We start from the raw sequence: 18,345 nt of genomic DNA, 5'->3' as shown, positions 1-18,345 counted from the left end.
TCGTTCCCTACGTACCACCGCCGAATAAGAAATCGGATTCCGGCGAGCCCGAAAAAACAATTGGTACGACGAGGAATGTCATGCTGCCGCAGAAAGAAAGGATGCCGCCTATAGAGCCACGCTGCGATCGGGCGCAACGCGAGCCATGTGGGATCGCTACAGAGAGCTGAAAAAGGAAGAGAGACGTATTATCCGACAGAAGAAACGAGAGGCCGAAATACGTGAGTGCGAGGAGCTTGAGATGCTGGCCAATAGGAACAACGCCCGAAAACTCTACCAGAAAGTTCGGCGGTTTACAGAAGGTTTTAAGACCGGGGCGTTGTCCTGTAAGAACAAAGACGGCGATCTGGTGACTGACGTACAGAGCAATCTTGAATTATGGAGGGAACACTTCTCGAACCTGTTAAACGGTGACAGCTGCGCATGTCATAGAGAATGTGAAGATCCCGATACCCGAATCGTTGACGACGGAATTGTCGTTCCGTTACCCGACCATGACGAGGTGAGAATAGCAATATCACGGCTAAAGAACAATAAAGCCGCATGCGCCGACGGACTGCCGGCTGAGCTATTCAAACATGGCGGCGAGGAGCTGGTAAGGTGCATGCATCAGCTCCTATGCAGAATATGGTCGGATGAAAGCTTGCCTGCCGATTGGAATTTAAGTGTGCTCTGCCCAATCCATAAGAAGGGCGATCCTGCAATTTGTGCCAATTACCGCGGGATTAGTATTCTCAATATCACCTATAAGGTTCTAGCGAGCGTATTGTGTGAAAGGCTGAAGCCCACCGTCAACCAACTGATTGGACCTTATCAGTGTGGCTTCAGACCTGGAAAGTCTACCATCGACCAAATATTCACAATACGCCAAATCTTGGAAAAGACCCATGAAAGGAGAATCGACACACACCATCTTTTCGTCGACTTCAAAGCTGCATTCGACAGTACGGAAAGGAGTTACCTGTATGCCGCTATATCTGAATTTGGTATCCCCGCAAAACTAATACGGCTATGTAAGATGACGTTGCTCAACACCAGCAGCGCCGTCAGAATTGGGAAGGACCTCTCCGAGCCGTTTGATACCAAACGAGGTTTCAGACAGGGTGACTCGCTGTCGTGTGACTTCTTTAACCTGATGTTGGAGAGCATCGTACGAGCCGCAGAACTTAATCGCTCAGGCACAATTTTTGAAGTGAAAACTTCTTTAGAATCGTTGGGAGTGATTTGAGAAAAAGTGAAACGAAAAAGCGACCCTCTTGGCTACGAAGCGTTATATTATATGTTGATATAAACGTAGCGACGAACTAAATAACTTTTATTTTTTCTTGTGATTCGAACCAAGGATTTTGGATCGGAAGCTCACATTGCTAGTCGCTCGGCTACCGCACCATGCTGTCGGCGCTGGCCTAAAAGTTATTTAGTTACGAAGCGTTATATTATATGTTTATATAAACGTAGCGACGAACTAAATAACTTTTAGGTCAGCGCCGACAGCATGGCGCGATAGCCGAGCGGCTAGCAATGTGAGCTTCCGATCCAAAATCCTTGGTTCGAATCACAAGAAAAAACACTTTTTTATACAGTTATTTTATTTTATTTTATGATATGTTTATGAGGAGCTTTTCTTCATGGCAGAAATACACTCGGTGTTTTGCCATTGCCTGCTGAGGGGTGAGCGCTATTAGAAAAATAGTTTTCCTTAATTTTGGTGTTTTCACCGAGATTCGAACTGACGTTCTCTCTGTGAATTCTGAATAGTAGTCACGCACCAACCCATTCGGCTACGGCGTTTGTTTAATTTTACTGATGCAAAAATGAGGGAAAATATTTGAATAAAGTTTGCTTACTGTTTACACATTTTCCAAAGGTGACGGAGAACCAAAAAAAAAAGTCGATTTTCAAACAAATACGAGTGCATATGTGTAATTCTGTTAGAGTTTCGGTCACGCCCCAGCAAAACCTGCGTGCATATGTGTTTGTAACATTTAAAAAAATGTAATTGTGTTAGAGTTTCGGTCACGCAGGTTTTGCTGGGGACGCTCATAATAGCAACCGCGTGTGTATTTTTATATTCGTAAATATTTTCATTTTTAAATATTTACCGCAATTATGCCGAAAAATAATGCAGAAAAGTGTCGTGAATATCGACAGAAAAAAAAATCAATAAATAGCATCACGGAATTCATTCACGAAAATTTAATAAAGTATACACCAGAAGTATCGCGGATACTTAGAAAAGATTACAATAAAGTTCCAATGATTTTAAGTGGCGATTTTAACGTAAATTTTGCATTGGACACAGCGGTTCCTTCAATTTACTTACTCAATACAACATTCAATTTAAAAATGTGTAACAATCGCACTGAATCGACAACACGATCAAAAACAACATTTGACGCTGTATTTCAAAGATATGTTGACAACATCGAAACCAAAGTATTTGTATAATATTTTAGCTATCATAAGCCACTCGTATCATTTGTTGAAATTGAAAACATTGAGGATGAATAATAATAAAATGAAGAAAATAAAATATGAACTTTATAGCAATATTATAATGAACCTATAATTATCCCGCCCCTAATGCTGCTTTCGTCTCATTCTCTCTCAGTTTGTTTTACGGAAGGTTTCACTTCTGTCGCGTCTAACCGTTAGACTGGTATTTTTTTTATAAGAGCGTACAATTGCTGGCGTATGCCGATGATATTGACATCATCGGCCTTAACAACCGAGCTGTTAGTTCTGCCTTCTCCAAACTGGATAAAGAGGCAAAGCGAATGGGTTTGGTGGTGAACGAGGACAAAACGAAGTACCTCCTGTCTTCAAGCAAACAGTCGGCGCACTCGCGTATCGGCACCCACGTCACTGTAGACAGTTATAATTTTGAGGTTGTAAAAGACGTCGTCTATTTAGGAACCAGCATTAACACCGATAACAATGTCAGCCTTGAAATCCAACGTAGAATCTCTCTTGCCAACAAGTGCTACTTTGGACTAAGTAGGCAATTGAGCAGTAAAGTCCTCTCTCGACGAACAAAACTAACACTCTACAAGACTCTCATCATGCCCTTCCTAACGTATGGCGCAGAAGCTTACGCGATGACAACATCCGATGAAGCGACGCTTGGAGTGTTCGAGAGAAAGATTCTGCGTAAGATTTTTGGACCTTTGCACGTTGGCAACGGCGAATATCGTAGACGATGGAACGATGAGCTGTATGAGCTTTACGACGAAATAGACATAGCGCAGCGAATAAAGATCCAGCGGCTTCGTTGGCTGGGTCATGTCGTCCGAATGGATACAAACGCTCCGGCTTTGAAAGTATTCGATGCGGTACCAGCTGGTGGTAGCAGAGGAAGAGGAAGGCCTCCTCTGCGTGGGAAAGATCAGGTGGAGAAGGACTTGGCTTCACTTGGCGTGTCCAATTGGCGCCGGTTAGCACGAGAAAGAAACGACTGGCGCGCTTTGTTAATCTCGGCCAAAATCGCGTAAGCGGTTATCGTGCCAATTAAGAAGAAGAAGAAGCGTATGTCATTCAAAGCTAAAATTCTATGCCTAGCGACTACAAGAACAAAATGCAGTCATAGACGCAGGCGTAGCGGCCATCATTCTAGTTGCCATAGCGCTGAATAGTCGCGGCGGCGCCGAACAGTTTCAACTATTGTACTGTGCAACAAAAACTCATCATCAAAAAATTTATTGATAAATTGGAGCTCATAGTTCTAAGAGCAAGAACTTTCATTCATAAAACGAGCCGCCCATATGCCAATTTTCTCGACAATTCGAAAATACAGTGCACTCGCGGTAACTCGAATAGCCGCTAAGTCGAACGACGTGCTAACTCGAACACATTTTTTTCCCTATTGACTAGTTTGTAACTCGAACAATATTAAAGCGCTATAACTCGAACAAAAAAACAAATTTATTTGTACACACATTCTTTTCAAACATGTACATTTTGTACATACATACATATGTAATAGTATATGTATATAAATTATATGTATACTAGTGTATTGTCCATATGAATATTTCGACGTTAATATCCCGTTAGTTTTCTGGGAACAACATCTTGCATTGACCAAATTGCTTTAAATTTGTCATTTGTAGTGTATCAGTGCATGTGAGTAATGGATCGTAAAAGGTTGAAGTGTTTAACATTAAAAGAGAGGGCTGAAGTCCTTAACAAAATTAAACGTGGATGTAGTGTTACTTCTCTAGCGAAGGAATATGGGGTAGCCAAGTCCACCATAAGTCTTATAAAAAAGAAAGACAAGGCAATTTTAAAAGCAGTAAACAACACGTTTTTGGGTCCTGGGAAGAGGAGAACTTTAAAAGCTTCTGAGTTTCCTAAAATGAAAGCCGCTTTATACAAATGGTTTCTGTCCCAAAGAAAAAAGAATTACCCAATAAGTGGACTCATCTTGAAAGAACATAACATGAAAAACATAATTTACAGGTCGAATTTACGCTTTATGATGTTAACAAATGGAATGATGGTGCCGAATTTACCGACACAGAAGTAATAATTGAAACTAGTCATTCTGAGTCTGAGTTTAACAACACAACTGAGACATGTGAGCGGAAATCATCTGAGGGGGCAGTTAGCTCTATAAATAAGGTAATTCAGTGGGCCACAACTGAACAAGTAAGCCCCGCAAAGGTTAACACTCTTCAACATTGCTGCAGGCAAGAAAAGACAAAGACACATTACAACTTTCTTTTCGGCCTAACTTTTCTGTTAAAGCTGACTTTTTTTGTGTAACTGACACAAAGACTGCCAAATATTTGATGAAAAATATTGAAACGAATTAATTATTTTAAACATATTCATGTTCATATCCATATGTAAATAAATAAATAAATTTAATTGAAAAAAATCGATATCGATGACTGTTTTTTTAACATAGCACACTCAATTGATAAGTCGAACAAATTCGATAAACCGAACAGCGCCTGTTTTAATTAGTTCGAGTTATCGCGAGTGCACTGTAGTCAATATTGGAATATTTCGCGTAGAATTATTTGCCAATATTTGATAAATCTTGAATTTTTGTCAAGTCGAGTGCCCGCGGCTTCGTATGCATCAATATATGTACGTAAATATGTGTATATGTACAATGCTGTGCCTATGAATGTGCGCAGCGCCTATGAGTGCGCGCTGGATTTCTTGAGAAATCTACCGTTTTATTTTGAGCTGTCGCTAGTGAACATACATACACACAGCATATACATATGCGCATATGTATATAAATTCACAAATTCACAAATTTACATTTGCATATGCCATCTTCCTGTGCGCCTGGTAATGAAGCGTTTTCTATAGAGGATTTGTATTCAATTGAAGGGACTCAACAAAGTTTTACAGACACCAGACAGACAGACATAACATATGTATAATATATTATATAATTCTGGATGATTTGGAGAAATTCAAATATATAGATCATATTAAAATTCTTTGCTTCTAATCACCAAGAAATTCTTATCGACTGCTGCTAAATTTACATAATTCAGCCCCTTACTGTTAATTTTTGTTGAAAAATGTGTCTATGGTGAAATTGTCTTCGCGAGACGAGTACCCCTCGAAATTCCATACGTTCCTGTCATTGAGACTTCTCTATACTTTAACGTTCTCTGCAGAACGTTGGTTCGAATCTCGGTGAAACACCAAAATTAAGAAAAACATTTTTCTAATAGCGGTCGCCCCTCAGCAGGTAAGGGCGAACCTCCGAGGGTATTTCTGCCATAAAAAAGCTCCTCATAAAAATATCTTCCGTTCGGAGTCGGCTTGAAACTGTAGGTCCCTCCATTTGTGGAACAACATCAAGACGCACACCACAAATAGGAGGAGGAGCTCGGCCAAACACCCAAAAAGGGTGTACGCGCCAATTACATATATATAGATGCATGTTGAAAATACACTTTCACACATTGCGTATGCTTACATTGGCAGGCCAAAGATCTGCCGAAAGGAATTTATCATAAGAATCAGCTGAGACACCTAGCTTTAAATTAAATTTAATGAAATTACCAAACTTTGTTTGTTGGTTATCCAACGCATAACACGAAATATGTTACTTAAAATCAGCAGCATGCTTGATATTAGAATTAATAATGTTGTCGTCTGAGACAGAAAGCCTAAACGACAATAAATGTAACCATTTCATGTGGTCAGCCATCCTCAAATCAGTATTCAAATTTGAGTCAACAAAACTAAATTGTTTTTTACGCTTCATGTTCGCAACTAGTTAAAGAATGATTTCATTCACAAATAACAAATAAAAATAGTTAGGTAAATTCTAAGCAAAATTTTTAGTACGATAATACCAAAAGATAAACATATGTATTTTAAGAATAACAACAGATAAACATATGTATTTTAAGAATAACAAAAGATAAACATATTTTAAGAATAACAAAAAATAAACATATGTATTTTAGGAATAGCAAAAGAAAATCATATATTAAGAAAAACAAAAGATAAACATGTTTTTCCTAAACAGCAAACAAAGAAACTATGTAATATCCAAGTCGTGTACCTAAAACAGTAAGATGAGTTATAAGTATGTATAAATACGACTGTCAAATATGTTGGCAGTCAGTCCAATATTAACACAGTCTTAAGAACTACCCTAAAATTAATTTCAAAAAATTAATTTTTATATTTTTCCAAAATCAAGCAAGTCTATAACTGGCGATCCTGCCAGGGGTATCATATACATTGATGCTACAGTGAAAAATAGTCATCCTTGTCGCAGCAAGGACATACATACAATATCCTTAATAATAAAGGACAAAATCTTTTGTAAAAAAAATAAAGGGTGTAAGGAAAAGAAGTGAAAATACAGTGAACAAAGAAATAAAAAATTTAGTGATAGAAAAACCATTCGTGTTTCTTCCATTAAAAAAATAAAAACAGTGATCTCATTCTCATAGAAAGGAGCAGATGAGAAAATCTTTGGAGAAAATAATAAACTTAATACACGAAGAACTTTGGTCACCATTGACTTTATGGAACAAATCGACGTGAACACCATGATTCGGCAGATGGACAATTTGCAAGTAATGCTTCAGAGTATCCAAGCAGAAAATTTAACATTAAGAGTCAAGATAGATCAGATCCAAGTTAACCCAACAATGATTCCACAAGCAGCAGAACGATTGGAACCAGTCAACATAACTTATACCAATTCAACCGATATCAACCTGAACGTTCTTAAAGGACTACCGGTATTTGACGGCAACATTTCCAAATACCGCGTATGGAGGGAAGATGTCTCTAGACTTATGGATGGAATTAGTAATCATAGGAATTCCAACCTATACGTAAAAGCTCTAAAAGCTCTAAAAATTATAAAAACTAAAATACAAGGTGCGGCAGCTGAATAGTGCCCTGACGCTTATCACGTCAAAAATATCTATGTCTGGTCATAGCCAAGAAGTGACTAAAGTAATGACTGATGAGGCAACACAAGAAGCGGTAAGAGTGTTTAAGAATGGAATAAATTACTCATATATTCGTTCCACCCAATACGGAAATCCTATAAGGGAATTAGAGCAGGCATTTGCAGTAGCCCGTACCATAGAGCACGATGACGAACATCGAAACATCTAGGATATGCACAACAGAACATTCATCCAACCAACAATAAACACTATTATGAGAAACAACATCATCAGAGACGTCCCATGTATCAGCAGAAATACAACTAAATATAACCAGCCGCCATCACCATTACCAAAACCAGTACCATGGATACAACATCCGGAAACACAATATTCAGGAAACCAACTCATCATCAAAACAACTACTACGACGTGAATAGAAACAATAAAAATTGGAAAAGATCACGAGGTCACTGTTCGCAGCAGCACTCATTGGTATTTTCGATATTCGCATCACTAAATGGCGTGATCATAACTACAACTGTAATTCTCTCAATGTACTAAAATTCTTTGTATTTCCTTCTTATTTCATTCTTATATACATATATACGAGTATGTACCAATGTTACGAGGAGGAGCTGTTTTGCACCACCTATGTATGCAATTAATTTCGAATAAAAAATAAGCGCTAAAATGATTAACAACTTAAAAGGTCACTTCTACCGCGATCGTGAAACAATAAAGTTGTTAATCATTTTAGCGCTTATTTTTTATTCGAAATTAATTGCATACATATGTAGGTGGTGCAAAACAGCTCCTCCTCGAAACATTGGTGACCCTGACGTGATCGGGTTAGAAATCTTTTCGCGTTATAACTATTCGAGTTTTAACTAAATAAAGTGTTTGCTCACTTGCGTGCAAGCAAAAATTTGAGTGCAGTTATTGAAACTGTAAATACATCAAATTCGTTCGTCAGTACATAACCGCATAACGGAGGTATTTGCTGATAATACAGCTACTCCTATTTTTTCGCATCTGTCGTGCTGCACACATTTAATTGTATTGCCAAAATGCCCAAAGGCAGCAAATCGAAAAAGGGTATCGACAACTCATCATCCGATGCAACGATCAATAGCTCCGATTCAATTTCGTTTAATAAAAGGAAAAGTGCGTCGATTAAGCACCAATTAATTGCCTTAAACAAAACATTGTCGTCGCATCGTCTTGATGAACTTGATGAAGCTGAACTTTCTGTCCACATGGAGTACGTCGAAAGCATTCACGACAACTTTGACCACGTGCATTCTGTTTTCGAAGAAGCTGATCCACGCGAACTAGATGGAGTAGGCCGAGCAGAATTTTTCGACGTGTACCTAGAAGTCAAAGCTGTCGCGTCAGCTCAATTTGCATCGGAAGACAAACGTAAGGCATTCATCGACTGCTAGGCATTTCGCATTGGAAGAATCGCCGCCAAAGTTATTCTCATCGCAAAGAAAGTCTCGCCTTCCTGAGCTGAAAATACCGAAATTTAGTGGAGCGTACATTGATTGGCCTAATTTTTTTGCCATGTTCAGTAGCGTTATTGAAACTTCAACATTTACGCGCTAGTCTACAAGGAGCCGCTTTGGAAACAATTTGCTCACTAGAACCGGTTGAGGAGAATTATGACAAGGCCATTGCCATATTAAAAAATCGATTTGACAACAAATTACTTATTTTTCAGGCTCACATTAGGGCGATTATCGAGTTGAAGAGTGTTGATAAAGATTCAGCCAATCGTTTGCGCGAATTGTGCGACAATTTCAATTCCCATCTTCGTGCACTTAACACCAGAACAAATATCGGATGGGTTGCTCATACATCTTGTTACTAGAAAGTTCGATCAGAAGATGCAGGAGAAGTGGGAGGAGGACTTGCCCACGCAGACATTGCCAACTTTGAATTCAATGACCTCATTTCTGGAGAAGCGGTGCCGAATTATGGAAAATTTGGAAGGTGCTACGCAAACACTTAGCAATCAGATTGGTAAACATTCGAATGCAAATAAAGGTATTAGAAACGCTTTGGTAGCATCCTCAAGTATGTCTAGCTTTTGCATATTTTGCGATTCGAAAGAACATTACATACAGGCATGTTCTGAAAATCGCGCGATTTCAATTCGGATCCGAAATGGCAATTTGTACGATTTTGTTTTGGGTGTTCTGTAATTCGTCCGATTTCATTTAAATTCGAATTTAAGTTCGAAACAGCTGATTTCTCTTTGGCAATTAAACAAACCAAATGACAAAAGAATTCGTTGGCAAAAAATACGAAAAAATTTCAAAATAAACGGATTTAATTAAAAAATTATCATGTTTTTTATGGCAGCTTATGTGTTAAACGAACAGGAGCAAGATTACCAAAGTAGAATAGATAGGCGGCGTTTAAGAGACCATTCGAATCCTCTCAGTGCACCGGATTCTACGTAAGATTAGAAATGGTTATACTTTGTGGCATTCATTAAGTTTTTCTACTTTAGATTTGTTTCCAACTATCGCCTAAACAAGTACGCTTTTTTAGAAGTGCTGAATGAAGTAAAATCTTTCGTCAAGGAAACGTCCATACCTATTTTATTAAAGCTGGCAGCAAGTCTTAGGTTTTTCGCAGAAGGTTCCTATCAACGTTCCGTCGGAAAGGATACAGATATTGCTATGGGTAGAAGCACAGTCTCAAAAATATTATCCGAAATGATCAATGCTTTGGAAAATGTTCTGTGTCCTAAGTGGATTAAGCTGAAAATGTCTGAAGAGGATTCTAGAAAATCAAAACTTCATTTTGTAGAAAAATTCGGTATTCCAGGAGTAATAGGGTGTATTGATGGAACACATGTGGCTCTGATTAAACCTTTTGAGAACGAGCATCTATTTTTTAACCGAAAAGGATTTTTTAGCATAAACGCAATGATTGTAAGAATGAATTTAAATTGTGTTTCTAAAATTTAAAATTTACTGCCTTTATTTTACAGATTTGTGATTTTGATATGATAATAAGAGCAGTAGATGCAACTCGGCCTGGTGCAAGCCATGACGCTTTCGTATTTAGTATGAGTAGTGCAAAACACTATTACCTATCGCAGTATGAAGCTGGTGACCGAGGGTCTTGGCTACTGGGAGATTCTGGTTTTGGTATAGAGCCATTTCTACTGACTCCATATAGAAACCCAGGCCCAAGATCGGCAGAACACAGATTTAACCAGCAGCATGCAAAAGCACGTAACATCGTTGAGCGTGTTATAGGAGTATTAAAAAGTCGGTTTCGTTGTTTGAAAACTACCCTGCCATATACGCCGCAAAAGGTAGTGAAGATAATAAATGTTTGTTGCGCACTACATAACATATGTAGGAGTAATCAAATAGATGACATTGAAACAGAAACCGTATTAGAAAACAATCCAATTGATGAGGAAATTGCTGAAAATGAGGAAAACAGTAGTTTATATAGTGTTGGCAGAAATATAAGAGACTCTATTGCTAGAAATTTAATATTATGAAACATAAAATTTATTCATATTAAAAGTAAATATATACATAACAGTTCAATAAGATTCTTTTATATTTATTTTTTAGTCTCTATCTCAAGCATTTTAGTTTTAATATTAATTGTTTCCTGTTGCAACTGCTTCATTTTGAGGTAATGTCTTTGCTTTTGCTCAATTCATTTTGTTTCTCAACAGCACGACGAAGTCGTCGAATCTCTTCCCTTTCATCTTCCTGCGATTTTGCAATCTTGTGTTGGTTTTCGCAAATGTTATCTAAAGTGGTGGATATTTTCTCCATACAACTAGATTGCGTTGCCATACACGACTGAAGGCTGTCCTGCGTTGACACTCGTGGCCTTTTTGCAGCTCTCGGGGTAGCCACCGCTTCCCTACTTGTTTGGGGACGTTCTTCCTCAGATTCGATAGCGCTATTATTTTCTTCTGTCCCAAAGCTTCTAGAATGGCTTATGCCCTCAACGGCTGCGAAAATTCCACAAGTTCTTGCAACACATTCTTCGTTGCTCGTCAGTACATGCTTACTGAAGGGTCCACCTCCTGTTGCCCTCGATTCTAGATTGTTATGGGCAACCTTTTTCCGAATGCACCCCTTCCAGTCAGACCATATCTTGAAAAAAGACAACTCAAAAATATTTATTTTAATATTTGACTAAATACTTACTTTTTTCCATCCATTAACATCTTTTTGGGGCGGCCCTTCTGCATTTAGCAGCGTCGTTAGCTCTTTCCACTTTTCCTCAACAGCAACTCTGTCGCCCTTCGAAAAATTCCTCGCCAAATCTGGATGAGATTCCATAAACTCGACTAAAATTAGCTCTTGCTTGGAGTTCTTGTGTTTTCCCCTAAAAGTTTTTGAATAAGTTTTAAATATCTTAAATAAACACTTTTATTTACATAAATATATGCAGTTATTTTGAGTAAATACTCACATATTGATAAATTTATTTCAACAAACAGTTTTAAGAATGTCACAAACCGCTAACGTTTAAGTTGCCGAAAATAAAACTGGAAAATTTTAACGATTTCGATTTCCAGAACAGGGTGAAAAAACGATTTGCTGATGTTCGAAAAAAAACGAAAACGGAATGATTTACAGAACATGTCAAACGATTTGAAAACGGAAAATGCGAAAATATTGCCCGAAAACGATTTGCAGAACATGCCTGATAAATAGCTGTTTAAAATTTTTAAATTTGTCGCCAAATTTGCGCTACAAAGAAGCTAAGCGATTGCAACTTTGCTTAAATTACCTACGCAAGGGCCATAGTTTACAACGGTGTAAGTCTGGGCATTGTCGTCATTGCCCAGGCAAACACAATTCGCTTCTCCATATGAACCCGCATACCTCGTCTATATCCCCGTCTTCAAACCTACCAACAATTGAAGCTACAGCCCCTTCACAGCAAACACTCATTTCATCGTTAACTTCAAGTACAGTCGCTCAAGCCCCAAAATCGGTCGCCAATCGTAATGTGTTGCTTGCTACAGCTATACTTTCAGTCAAAAATCGTTCAGGTGACTTCGTTCCATGTCGTGCTATTCTCGACTCGGCTTCTCAAATAAATTTTGTAACCGCTCGCTTGGCAAATATGCTGCAACTTCCATTCAAACAATCTGCCATTTTGATTTCCGGTATCGGCGAATCAAACTTTGTTGCCGACAAAGAGATTGACGTTTTCGCACAGTCGCAAGATAAAGGCTACAACACGTCGTTCACTGCTCGCGTCACACCTAATATTACAGATTATCGACCTAACTTCAGCCTTTCTTCGGAATGGATAATACCGTCAAACATTAATCTAGCAGATCCATTATTCTTTAAACCCCAGCGCATTGACTTGCTCATCGGCGCGGGTTTGTTTTTTGATTTGATGTGCGTTGGCCAAATACGACTGGGCTGGGTTTGTCGCTGGTGGTGTTTCATATACCAACAAACAATCATCCTCACTCGCTGCCTGCAGCAAAAACGTATTTGAACATCAACATAATAACTCATTGAACGATACGTAAAACGATTCTGGGAAATAGAGAATTGCTTCGACTCTGCTCCCCCTCCATCTAAAGAAGATGACTGGTGCGAGCAGCATTTCAAGAAATATTTCTCTCGGCTTACTTCGGGAGAGTATTCAGTGTGTTTGCCAACAAAAACAGGCTTTAGCGATCTTACAAGCGACTCATACAATCGTGCTCTTCGCAGATTTAAAAGCTTAGAGCGAAAATGTGGAAAATAATCGTAACTTAAGAACTCAATATATTCATTTTATGAGTGAGTACATATCGCTGAACCACATGTCACTGGCAACACCTGGGGCAACAACAAAAACATTTTTTCTACCGTACCATTGCGTGCAAAAGTTTGACAGTACAACGACAAAACTTCGCGTCGTATTCGATGGCTCCGCAAAAACAACAACAGGCTACTCGTTAAATGACCTTTTGCTAGCGGGTCCAACTATTCAAGCAAAGCTCTTCAAAACTCTCTTACAATTTCGTTTTCGTAAATTCGCTCTGTGCGGAGATATATGCAAAATGTACCGATGCGTACGTATGACATCTCCAGACGAATATCGGCAATGTATTTTATGGCGCGAGAACCCACTCGATGAGGTAAAGATATACAAGTTAGACACTGTAACATACGGAACAAAATCTGCCGCCTTTCTTGCAATACGAGCTATGCATCAACTTTCGTACGATGAAGAAGGGTCATTTTCAATAGGTGCAAAAATCGTGAGGAGAGACTTTTATGTTGACGATCTCATTTCAGGCGGGGATACTATAGAAGAAGTGGTTGAGATCAGACGTCTGGTTAAAGGTTTACTTCAGCGTGGAGGATTCAACATTCGTAAGTGGTGCTCAAACGAGGATGGCGCGCTGCAAGGTGTTCTTGATTCAGATTGCGAGAATCTTCTTAAATTCCACGATGGAAGTGATGTTGCAAAGACTCTTGGCCTCATCTGGGAACCTAAAACTGATAACTTCTTATTCTCATTTTCGCCTATTGTTAATAACGCACGCACGACAAAACGCACGATACTTTCATATATTGCTAAAATTTTAATTTCCTCGCTTTGTATTGACGCCTAATTCTAGTTGGGAGATTCACGAATTCTGCGACGCAAGCTTGGCGGCGTTTAGTGCATGTGTATACCATACATTCGTTCGGAGTGCGATGGTATTTTAAAATCATGCTTACTTTGTGCAAAGTCGAGAGTCTCGCCTCTGAAGAGTTTAACTATTCCTAAATTAGAACTGTCGGCAGCCTTGCTGCTTGCGGAATTGGTGGCACCCATTTCACTAGTTTTTCCACATTCTCACACCGTTCACTGCTGGTCAGACTCAATGGTCACTCTATCATGGCTTCGCGAACAACCATCAAATTTCAACATTTTTGTGTCAAATAGAGTTAGCCAGATACAAACACTAACCAAAGGTATGACTTGGCATCATGTGCCTACTTCTTTGTGCACTCCCAAAGAATTACTAGATTCTGAACTTTGGAGAAGTGGTCCACAATTTTTATCAAGAAGGCAATCGGATTGGCCTAATCTCCTGGATTTGTTAACTGATTTACCCGAACGGCGACGTAAAGTCTTAGTTGCTTCTCAACTACGAGACATAACACTCGATTGCAAGTACCACAACTCCTTTGAAAGGTTGCAGCGCATCTTTGCCTACATTTACTATTTTTGCGAACCGCACTGTACTCGCGTTCATGGCCAACCGTTGACTCCGCTGAATATTAAAATGGGTACACATTTGCTAATCCGTAACATTCAACAAATTCATTTTGCAGCTGAGCTCAAGGCGCTAAGATTTGACAAGAAACTTAATTCGTGAAGTAAGCTATACTCATTAAATCCGTTTATCGACTCATTTGGGCTTCTTCGTGTTGGAGGACGTCTGCAAAATTCTTTATTGGACTTTGAAGCAAAACATCCACCTTTGTTGCCAAAACATCATCCGGTCACAAACGCAATAATTGACCACTTTCATCGCAAATATCTACACGCTGGACCGCAGAGCGTACTGGCTTCAATTCGGCAGAAATATTGGCCAATTGGCGGTCGCAAGACTGTTGCCAGCGTTATAAGTAAATGCATTCGATGCTTCCGTTTGAAACCAATCATCTATGAACATATCATGGGAAGCCTTCCAGCCGACAGGGTTCAGGCTAACAGAACATTTTTCACCACTGGCATCGACTATTGTGGACCATTTTACTACAAGTCGGAAGCTCGCACCAGGCCACCCATCAAATGCTACATATGCGTTTTTGTCTGCTTCAGCACGAAGGCTTGTCACCTGGAGCTTACTCGGGACCTTTCTACATCATCGTTTTTGGCAGCTTTGAAAAGATTTATTTGCACAAAAGGCAAACCGCACAGCATTTGGTCACACAATGCAACGAACTTCGTTGGCGCTAAAAACGAGTTGCAAGAGTTAAGTCAATTGTTCTCAAGCAATTCCCATAACACTGAAGTCACTAATCAATGCAACTTGGAAGGCATCTCTTGGAAATTTATTCCGCCTCGTTCACCACATTTTGGTGGGTTATGGGAGGCGGCTGTTAAGTCAGCGAAATTTCACTTTCTCCGCACTGTTGGCCTCTCAGTCCTGACATTCGAAGAGCTTCGTACTCTTGTATGTGAAATCGGAGCAATAGTTAACTCTCGTTCACTTTGTCCAATTTCAGAGAATCCAGATGATTTCAACGTGCTCACGCCGGCTCATTTTCTTATAGGTGCGCCATTTACATCTGTCGTTGAACCAGACGTAACCGGCCTCGATATCAGTCGCTTAAGCCGATGGCAGCGTGTTTGTCATATGCAGCAGGTATTTTGGAAAAGGTGGAGCAGTTCTTATCTCTCACTGCTGCAAGAACGAGTTAAGTGGCGAAAATCAACTGGGATTGTTCAAGTTGGAAATATGGTCATTTTGAAAGAAGAAAACCTTCCACCACTAAAATGGCGACTAGGACGCGTGGAGAGTTAAATACGCGGCGCCGATGGTGTGGCTCGTATCGCCATCATCCGCTCTGCCAATGGATTAGTCAAGCGAACTGTGGAAAAAATTGCTGTGCTCCTTATTGAAACTGAAGCGGTTGGAAACTTACACCTTTCAACGGGGGGAGGATGTTCGCAGCAGCACTAATTGGTATTTTCGATATTCGCATCACTAAATGGCGTGATCATAACTACAACTGTAATTCTCTCAATGTACTAAAATTCTTTGTATTTCCTTCTTATTTCATTCTTATATACATATATACGAGTATGTACCAACATACATAAGTGTAGCATAAATTTATATTGTGACAACTTAAAAGGTCACTTCTACCGCGATCGTGAAACAATAAAGTTGTTAATCATTTTAGCGCTTATTTTTTATTCGAAATTAATTGCATACATATGTAGGTGGTGCAAAACAGCTCCTCCTCGAAACAGTCACAGTGGCCAGTTCACCAATCAATACTCATGCGGAAGAACCACTTAACATCCGAAGAAGACAACTCTAGCACAATTGCAGAGACAGGTAGACCAAATCATTTAGTAATTAAGTATTTAAACTATATTAATAAACGGGTTGTCCAGTATAGTAATGAATGATGGGAAAGTAAATTACAGGTATAATGTTTTAGTAGATACAGGTACAACCCATAACTATGTTAAGAAAACTTTAAAATTTAATATAACCAAACAAGTAAAACCATTACAAGTGATACCAATGCATATAGAATTACCATAATTAATACGAAACAAAGTATTAAGTTTATGAATGAATATTTAGTTTTTTTTGAGGTAGATAAGATAAATGGATTTGATTTGATACTAGGATGGAACGGAATAAAGAAATTGAATGCGGTTATAAATTTGAACAAGATGACATTGGAGGTGTTAAGAAAGTCGGAAATTAGTGAAAAAGTTATGCAAATTAAACTATAGGGATAGACACGTATAGAGCAGAAATCGATAGGTTAATTAAGGACAATACTGTCATAGGACCGTTACCCTACACTACAAGGATTGAAGCTGGCATACGGACAGATACAAAGGATCCAATATACAAGTTATATAAATGACGTAGAATTCGGAAATAAGGAAATTTACAAATTATTGAAAGAGGGAATACTAGAAAATTATCCAATACCAGAAACCCTCAAAAACCTTAGAGGATTCTTAGGACTTACTGGATGCTATAGAAAATTCGTGAAAAACAATGCAGCTCTAGCTAAACCCTTAACTTTACATCTTAAAGGAGATAATTCTCATATCGGAAATTTCAAAATTTACAATAAGAAAGAACACAAAAATTAGTGTAGACCAAACGGCCATAAATAAATTGAAAAACTGCTTAAAGGAGCAGGTGGAATTATACCAGCCAAATTATGAAAAAGCTTTTGAACTCACTACAGACGCTTCCAATATAACCATTGGAGCTGTATTGAGTCAAAATAAAAATCCAATTTATTTTTTATCACTTAAAGAGTTGCTCATTATTATATGGTCGCTACAAAAATTACGAAATAACATATACGGCATAGCCGACTTAACCATATATAACGACCATCAAACGCTTACTTACGCCATATCGGATAAGAATCCGAATCATAAACTAAAGAGATGGAAAAATATTATCGAAGATTATGGAGCAAAAGTCGTGTATAAACCGGGCGCACAGAATATTGTAGCTGACGCCTTGTCACGACAAATAATTAACGCATCTTCTATAGGTACTGTACACTCATCTGATAGTTCATAAAACGACATAATCAAGGCAGAACGCCAACCGCTAAATGCCTCTGGTATCCAAATATAATTAATACCAAACACACAAAAGAGTGAGACAAGTTCGCGTATTATATTTCAAAGTAAAATAAGTCACACAATAACCTTTACTGACGAAAATTATCTGATATCCGAATTAAAAAGGTTTTTGCAGCCGAAAAAAATCGCAGCAATACATACAACAGCTGAGGAATTATTTAGATACGGACAAATTATAGAAAACACGTTCACAGATATAAAATTCGTATACAGCAACTAAACTCGAAGACATAACACAACCAGATAGACATTTAGAATTAGTTAAACAAATACACGAGCGAGCACACAGGGGATACAAAAATAATGTAAAATAACTATTAGAACAATACTATTGGTCGAACATAAAACAACAACGAAAGCAAACAGCAAAAAGTGCACAGCTTGTCTTTACGGCAAATACGAGCGGAATACCAGAAGAAAACCATTAAAAGAATCAGACGTACCGTGGCTCTGATTAAACCTTTTGAGAACGAGCATCTATTTTTTAACCGAAAAGGATTTTTTAGCATAAACGCAATGATTGTAAGAATGAATTTAAATTGTGTTTCTAAAATTTAAAATTTACTGCCTTTATTTTACAAATTTGTGATTTTGA

General features: G+C 38.5%; 1 protein-coding gene across 1 annotated transcript; it reads left to right on the top strand.

Moving 5' to 3' along the window:
- The first annotated feature begins 9,739 nt into the window (after positions 1–9,739).
- On the top strand, positions 9,740–10,917 carry LOC129250112 (putative nuclease HARBI1). The gene is made up of 3 exons (XM_054889755.1): positions 9,740–9,852; positions 9,907–10,333; positions 10,393–10,917. The coding sequence occupies exons 1-3, from the start codon at positions 9,740–9,742 to the stop codon at positions 10,915–10,917; spliced, it is 1,065 nt and encodes a 354-aa protein (XP_054745730.1).
- Positions 10,918–18,345: the final 7,428 nt, after the last annotated feature.

The sequence above is a fragment of the Anastrepha obliqua genome, chromosome 6 (genome assembly GCF_027943255.1).
Source record: "Anastrepha obliqua isolate idAnaObli1 chromosome 6, idAnaObli1_1.0, whole genome shotgun sequence".
Taxonomy (NCBI): domain Eukaryota; kingdom Metazoa; phylum Arthropoda; class Insecta; order Diptera; family Tephritidae; genus Anastrepha; species Anastrepha obliqua.
The sequence above is the reverse complement of the archived record's forward strand: the minus strand, read 5'-3'. Positions and strand labels throughout refer to the sequence as shown.

Excerpts from the sequence above, each read along its gene's own strand:
- LOC129250112 (XM_054889755.1), top strand. The coding sequence starts at position 9,740 with ATGTTTTTTATGGCAGCTTATGTGTTAAACGAACAGGAGCAAGATTAC. Across the intron at positions 9,853-9,906 it reads CTCAGTGCACCGGATTCTAC|ATTTGTTTCCAACTATCGCC; the intron begins GTAAGATTAGAA and ends TTTCTACTTTAG. Across the intron at positions 10,334-10,392 it reads TTAGCATAAACGCAATGATT|ATTTGTGATTTTGATATGAT; the intron begins GTAAGAATGAAT and ends TTTATTTTACAG.